The sequence below is a fragment of the Chenopodium album genome, chromosome 18 (assembly GCF_948465745.1).
Source record: "Chenopodium album chromosome 18, dcCheAlbu1.1, whole genome shotgun sequence".
Lineage (NCBI taxonomy): Eukaryota > Viridiplantae > Streptophyta > Magnoliopsida > Caryophyllales > Amaranthaceae > Chenopodium > Chenopodium album.
In genome coordinates this window covers 27,417,867-27,425,737 of record NC_137851.1, presented here as the reverse complement: position 1 = coordinate 27,425,737, position 7,871 = coordinate 27,417,867, and the positions used below count along the sequence as shown (strand labels likewise).

Below are 7,871 nucleotides of genomic sequence, written 5' to 3'. Positions count from 1 at the left end.
AAAGAAACAAATATGGCAAGATAAGTAAATAAAGTAAGCAATAAGGTCAAAAGAAATACCTCCGTGCCATCATCACCACGACACCTAGCTCGATGGATCAACCTCACAAGCTTACAACGAAAGGCGTCCATGCCTCTCGCCATCCTTGTCATCACCTCGCGAGAGAACTGTCAAAGAAAAAAGTCAGAAATAATAAAAACCACCTATGCAAACATAAAATGATGATGAAAGACTTACCCAGGTCTGGTGACGAGGTATCGACTCCTCTATCAAGCGCCAGGGCTCAGGAGCCAGAGGAATCATCTCCTCGACCGGGCGAAAAGACCCCTGATAGGTGATAGACATCGGCGGAGGCACAAAATCCCTAGCCGCCGCCGTAGCCTGTCAAAATAAAATATGGGAGATTAAAAGCCGTTGGGGGTTATCAAGAAAACAAAATCAAAAGGCATAAAATATACCTATGCCTCCTCCGATATACAAGGAGTTGGAGCCAAACGCGGCATATGACGCTTGCCATAACTCCGGCTTGAATGGATATGACGCTGCCAATCCGTACTAGCCGGCGACTCGCCGAAATGGACTTTCATGGCCGTCTGGTCAAACATGTGTCGAGGGGGACGAGCAGGAACCACGAAAGACTTGGTGGAGTGTTGAATCGCAACTCTCTCGCCGAGATACACCAAAACGTCGTACGTCCCCTGAAAGTAGCGACGCTGAGCTGTATACTGGACATCTCGTCTAGGAAGATCGAAATCGGCCCATAGCCGAAGTTGGACCTCAAGCCCCTACAAAACGAACACCCATGAGATAGAGCCCTACTATGTAGCAAAAGACGAAAATGATAAACAAAGCATACCAAAAGGATCGACTCTCGAACATGGGCAGTAGCAGTATGGTCGTTATGACGGCCTCCCCAACTAGCAGCAACAGGGAGTCCACGAGGCGAGGGCCTCGCCGGTGAAAAAGACGGGAAGTACTCTTAGAACCAGACATATAAATGACAGAGAAGTATTAGCGAGTGCTAGCATATATCGAAAGAAAACCAAAATGAGGGATACCTCTATCATCCTCTAGAAGCTAGAAAGAGTGACCTCCTCCTCAAACTTGCGATGGCGACAAGCGAGTCGCAATCCAAGCAGGAAGTCAGCATAGGCCAAGCTGGCCCAATCATATAACCCGACCATACGAAGGTCGCGAAGAGGAGGCAAGTAGTAGAGTAACACTCGGCTACCCTTGTCAGGAGAGTAAGGTCCCTGACAAAAGAATCAGAGCAAAGATGCGCACCCGCTGCTCTGGGGTGGTTGTACCATCTCGAAAGGCTTCCACAAGCATAAACCACCGGATACATCGACTGCTGATCTGCATCGGCAGAGCCTCACTGCGAGCTCGAATAGCGATAGGACCGAGTAGCTCCTCTACCTCGGGAGAGAAAACTGTGACATCGCTACCAAATGGAACCGCAGTAGACCGGAACTCGAGTCCGGTGATCAGAGAAAAGTCGACAGGAGTGACAGTCATTTCACCCCATTGAAAGTGGAAAGTGTTGGATGTGTCCCAAAAGAACTCCACCAAAACTCGAATAAAAAAATGACTCGAGGACAGAAAATAAAGCGCTTGAGTGGCCCGTAACAAAGGAGTCAGACCACAAGACTCCCACAGCCCACACAACTCCTTGTTGTTGATGAAGTAAGACTCGTACAACTGTCCAATGCTGTCGTTGCCCGAGCAATGGCAACGAACTCGCTCCTTGGTCATCCCACGGTGAACTTGTTCCGAGATGTGAAACAAGGGCGGAAAGTATAAGGTACGCCCATCCCACTTAGGGAAATCCCCCAGACTGGTGGAAGTACCCTCGTTAGCGTCAACGAGCTCGTCCTCTCGGTGAGCCCCACGATAGCATGAGCCAGAGCCATGTCGTTGAGACATGCTAGTTGTGCAAGTAAATGGTAAATCAAAGGTTCTATAGTATCTAAGGTTCGCTTAGCCACATGATACTATGTTCGTAAAAAAACAGAGTACGTAGTACTAAAATAGAGCATGATTTCAATTCGAGCATAATTAGCATTTTCAAGAAATCAAACAATTTCTTGCAATACTAGGACAAATATTGTGACAAATTGAACATGAATAGCTAGCAAAAACATGAAGAACAAGTCACATTGTTCTCACGAACTCAAGGGGTTCAACAATGGCAAATCGCTCATTTCTTCACCAAATTGAGTCGAACAAGTCTCAAAACACTCCTAAGGTGATAAACAAACATAAACAAGCAAATTCATGGCATAAAATTTGACAAACAAAGCAACTTGAGCAAGAACATTTTCAGTTTTCCCTGAAAACGACGAACAAACAAGCGTAAAATTCGTGCAAAATAAAGTGAGTTTGAGCAAAACTTACATAGATCGGCAAACTAGAGATCACAAGCTTCAACTTGCAAAAAACTTGAGCAAATTTCATTGAGAAAAGAAGGAGAACGAGACGAGAGGAATTTCGAGCGAAACCGAGCAAATAAAGCACGAATAGCGAAATGGGGAAGAAGGGGTTTAAATCCGGAAAAACCGTGTCCAGCGTTACAATTTTCGGCCCCCATATTGACTTATGCGGACCTCATGCAGCAATTTTGGGTTCCTTGGTAAGCCATTTAACCCCTATAAGAAAATTGACATGATTAGTGGTCGGCTCGATTACAATCACGGTAAGTGATTGACCTGATGATGGTCGTCTCACGTAGCTTAAGCGCCTAAGCATTGGCACATCGCAAGCACCAAGATATTGGTTTATAAAGAAAACAGCAAACGCAAATAGCAAACGCAAACATCGCAACACACAGCAAAATATAAGCAACGGCACAACAAACATTACAACAAAGCACCAGCAAATTGAGGATCAACAAGCAGTGATCTTCAATAGCTTTCCAAGGAAAGTTATCACGCCAAATAGGGGATTTCTACAAGTAGAGTGATCTTCGACGATGAACCGTAAGATATGAAAATTTTCATAAAGGCTGAAGATGGTTACAAGCAGAGCTGTCTTCGACAGTTTTTCCTAAAATGTGAGAAATTGTCAAAAAATCTGAGGATGACTACAAGCAAAGTTATCCTCGACCGTGTTCCCTGGCTTGCGGAAGATAGTCACAAAGTGGCAGAAGAGTGCTATAAGCATAGTAATCTTCGATGGTGTTCCCTAAGGTGAGGAAGATTGTCACAGTGGAAATTGAAGGCAGCTACAAGCAGAGTGGTCTTCAGGCAATGTCCCCTAGCTTGAGGAACATCGTCACAACAACATGCAACAATACAAAATAGGTTACCCCAGAGACGTGTGCTCGACGGTGCAAGATACGCGTTTCTAACTCTTTTATCTGTTTAACTAACGCTATTTTGCAGGTATCGGCGTTACAAGAATGATTTAGGATCGCAGAACATTCTGAATCATTCTCCGTCCCTATCGATACTTTGACTTTCGTTTTCAAAACATGCGTTTCTCAAAACTCACTCAAAGTGGGGGCTTCTGTAGACACCTAATTGTGTCTCCCTAAAAACCAAACCTAGTGATGAGTACCTATCACGTCATTTGATTATCAAACGAAGTGAAAGTGTGAATATTCTTGTGATGTGGCTGTTTTAATAAAATATCTCTTTTTTCTGCTTTTGAAAATGTACTCTATTTATGGAAAATGTCCAATCCAATTTAGTTCGGTCCAAGATTAGGGTCTAATATTAGTGTAGTTGGATTGGGCTCAAAAAGAGATTTCTAACGATATATTATAAGCCCAATTCCGATGAATAATGAGGACGTTATGGCCAAAATACTAAATTGGGCCTGAAATGGTTTTATGGCCTAATGATCTAGTGGAGGGCCCTTTAATTAATATTCCTAAATTTATTAGGATTGATTTTAGTCTTCTAGAATAATCTAGAAGGTTGTTTTGAGTTCTAATGAGATTAAAAAAATTATATTCTATAAAACAAGTTTTTTTAAAGAGATTAAAATCTAATTTTCAAAGATAAGTACGAACGTCGTTGATCGAATTTATTTAGACTAAGGATTCCGTACAAGTTTTAGAAAACGCGTGAAGTAGCGCGGAACGAAAAAACCAGCGCTGAACGACAATCCTGTCGCACAACGATTGGTCTGTCGCGTCACGCTGGACTCTGTCGTTCTGCGATAGGGGCAGTTTTACTCCTAATAGGATTCGGTCTTTTTCTGATCTGTTTCGGGCTGTTTTCTCTATAAATAGGGTCGTATTTCCCCGTTTTTGAGCATTCACAATCATCAACAATATTCTATTCTCTTCTCTCTCTAGCTAATAGCTTTTCTTTCTCCCTTTTTCTAGCCTAGCCTTTTACAAATAAAAATACCGCATTCAAAAGTTCTAGATACACCTAGCCTAGTTCGAAGTTGCCTTCGCCCAAGACCTGAAAGGTTGATAATTTCTGAGGGTTTGGTCCCAAATCCCTATTTTAATTGTTTAAATTAATTGTTTGATTTAATATTTTCCTTGAATGTACTAACGTGTGTATTTTGTTAGTAGAAAGAGATACGAGGCAAAAAAGTAAGTTGTTTTAATTGCTTTACATCATTAGAAATCATGCTTAGATTATATTAATTCATAGTATCATGTTAGGATGTTATTGCTTTCTAGTATCATGCTTAGGTTGCTTCCTATTTCTTCTATCATGTTAGTATCATGTTAGGGAGAAAGATTTGATATTTATTGCTTAGTGACATGCTAGAATTTGTTATTAATCTTTTTAGTATCATGCCTAGGATCTTGCTAATATTATTATGCTTTATTGAGATTGATTATTATGATGATGATATTTTGTTGTTGATATTATTATTGTTCTTGCTTGATCACGCCCTCTCTTGCAAGATTAAATGGAATTTGTACTTGTAATCACGCTTAATAAGATAATTATTATTCTTGTTTAGGCTAATATGATTTTAATTCAAGTAATCGCCAATAATAGTTTTGTTTCTGCATTAATATTCAACCAACATAGATTAAACAGGTTTAGGATTAATATATTGATTGTATGTTAGTCAGAAAGCGCACATGAATATGAGAAGAATAAAGTAGAGGCCTGTTATTAGGGCAGGTTCAATGTCTATTAAGTTGGATTTGTACCTTCATCCCCGAATATCCAGTCATGGTTCCAGACCACTATGGAGTTAGCGATCTCATGGATCATGAAGGGGTGTAACCTTCATCCTGTGAACGGTTTACAGGTTCCTAAAACTTATTGGTGGCTTCCTTCCCTTTGGACGCCACCATACTTAAGGGTATGATTATAGTGGGGCTCAAGTGTGGGATGCTTGAAATATTCCCTACAGCCTCAAACCTTTGATGAAATCAAAACCTCCTCTTCTTTCCTATCTTCCTTAATATTCTAGTCAAGTACTCCTTTACAATCACAAAAATCAAAGGGGACATAGGATCTCCTTGCCTGATCCCTTTCTTCGCTGCAAAGAAACCATGTAATCCTCCATTTATCAGAAGAGAGAAAGAAGGAGTGAAAACACACTGCATTATCCACCCAACAAACTTTGTAGGGAAGCCTAAAGCATCCAACATTTCCCTGATAAACCCCCAACTTACTAAATCATAAGCTTTACTCAAATCTACCTTTACAGTGCATCTAGGAGGTTTCCTTTTATTGCTTTAATTCTTCAGCATATCCTGGAAAACCAAGATATTATCCAGGATTGATCTACCAGCTACAAAAGCACCCTGACTTGGATCAATTAGTTTAGGCAAAACCTCCTTTAATCTCTCAAAAATCATTTTAGAAATGATCTTATAGAGGACAATACAACATGCAAGGTGTCTAAACTGAGTAACTCAATTAGCATTCTCAACCTTAGGGACTAAAGTAAGAGAGGTTGCATTCACCTGTTTCAAGAGTTACCCATTCTCTAAGAAATCAAGGACAACTTTGATTACAGCAGGCCTAGTCACCTCCCAAGTAGCATTAAAAAACTTACTGAGAAACCATCAAGCCCATGAGCTTTATCATCCTCAATATTCCATAATGCTGACTTGACATCTCTCTCACAGAAGCATCTGCAGATTCTATCCCCTTGATCAGCAGACAAGCATTTCCCCTCATCAATCACAATAGAGTGCACCGTACCACTAGCAGTAGCTGTAGTGCCCAACAAAGACTTATAATAGTCCAGAAAAGCATCACACACCTCCCAGGCTCTAACACTACCTCACCAACCTCTCCAACCACAGAGTAAATACTATTTTGGATTCTCCTTTTCCTCAGAATAGCATGAAAATAAGCAGAGTTCATATCACCATCCTTCAACCAATGAGCCTTAGCTTTCTGTTTAAGGGACTTGTATCTTGTTGTATGAGTAAGAGTAAACATCTCCATAGCCTCCCTTTCTTGAGAGATCAGCACATCATTGTTTAGATCATCCTGCAAAGTAGTCTGAATTTCAAGCAACTTCTTTTCTACAACAGCAGTCTCTACACAGGTAAACTTAGTCAGGTTGGGGCCCTTTAGAACTTTTTTAGTTTAAGCTAGCTTTTTAACCACCTGAAACATAGCAGTCCCATCTACATCAACCCTCTAAGATTCTTTGACAGCATCTAGAAAACCAGGAGCATCAATCCACATGTTTAAAAATCTAAAAGGCTTTCTCAACTACATTCCCCCCTCACACAACTTAATCACACAAGGGCAAGGATCCATAAGCCCCTTAGGGAAGAAAGTAGCTTTCTTATCAGGGAAAGCATCCAGCCACTCATTATTAACCGACACTCTGTTTATTTTAGTACTTACCCTATTTAACCCATCTTTTTTATTGTTCAAGGTGTAGAACATCCCTCTAATTTTCCAATCAAACAATCTGGTATCCCTTAGACATTGTCTAAAAGGTTCAACTTCTGCCAGGGACACTGGAGACCCAATTCTATCATTTAACCCATCTTTTTTATTGTTCAAGGTGTAGAACATCCCTCTAATTTTCCAATCAAACAATCTGGTATCCCTTAGACATTGTCTAAAAGGTTCAACTTCTGCCAGGGACACTGGAGACCCAATTCTATCATTCAAGTGCAGCACATTATTGAAATCACCCCCAACTAACCAAGGACTAGCCATAGAACCAGCAATTTGCTTCAATTTATCCCAAAGGCACCCTCTCTAAGCTGCCTTATTCAAACCATACACAACAAAAACTTCAAAAGAACCACTAGAAGCTTTATGAAGCACCTTACAATGCACTAATTGAACTTCCACCCTTACAACAGTAACATAAAAAATTTGGGGCATCCAAACTACCCAGGTTCTACCCCCCTTATGTTTACAATAGTTAGAACATATTGACTAATCTCCTCCCATCCTTGCAAAAACCTTCCCAAAGAAGCTATCATTCACCTTAGTCTCTAGGAGACCAAACAACCCTACACTATGCTGCCTTAAAAACCACAAGACATCACATAGCTTACTAGGTAAGTTCATCCCCCTAACATTCCAAAATCCTACTCTATCCATTAAATAGATGAGAGCACTCCCTCTCCTCCAACACACTAAACTGATTCCTACTGTTACTTATCAATATAACACCTAGTTGCACCAATTGGGGAACAATATTCACTCCAACTTCCTGATCCAATCCTGCAGTTTCAGCCATTTCAATTGTCCTGTTCCTCCTAGCATACTCAGTTTGCTAGTAGTGGGAACTAACTTTTTGAACTGGTCTCCAGACTTTCTTTCCTTGTTGTCTTCGTTGTTTCCTAGCCTGCACTTTGTGGTTTGGGCGTTAAGCATCTTCATGTCCCATTCCTCCACAAAACATTGCAAATCACAGGTTTTCATTGATACTCAACCTTTTGAGTGACACAATCACCCCTCTCA

General features: G+C 40.8%; 1 protein-coding gene across 1 annotated transcript; it reads right to left on the bottom strand.

Annotated features, from left to right (window-relative positions):
• Positions 1 to 5,662: 5,662 nt before the first annotated feature.
• LOC145592024 (uncharacterized) lies at positions 5,663 to 6,629 on the bottom strand. The gene is made up of 4 exons (XM_081648489.1): positions 6,611 to 6,629; positions 6,248 to 6,478; positions 5,986 to 6,146; positions 5,663 to 5,797 (listed from the first exon to the last, which is right to left on the bottom strand). The coding sequence occupies exons 1-4, from the start codon at positions 6,627 to 6,629 to the stop codon at positions 5,663 to 5,665; spliced, it is 546 nt and encodes a 181-aa protein (XP_081504615.1).
• Positions 6,630 to 7,871: the final 1,242 nt, after the last annotated feature.

What these genes read in the sequence shown, in the direction of transcription:
- LOC145592024 (XM_081648489.1), bottom strand. An exon ending in GAAAAGGAGAATCCAAAATA is followed by an intron (nt 6,147 to 6,247) that starts GTATTTACTCTG and finishes TGGGCACTACAG; the next exon opens with CTACTGCTAGTGGTACGGTG. An exon ending in ATGGGCTTGATGGTTTCTCA is followed by an intron (nt 5,798 to 5,985) that starts GTAAGTTTTTTA and finishes GTCCTCTATAAG; the next exon opens with ATCATTTCTAAAATGATTTT.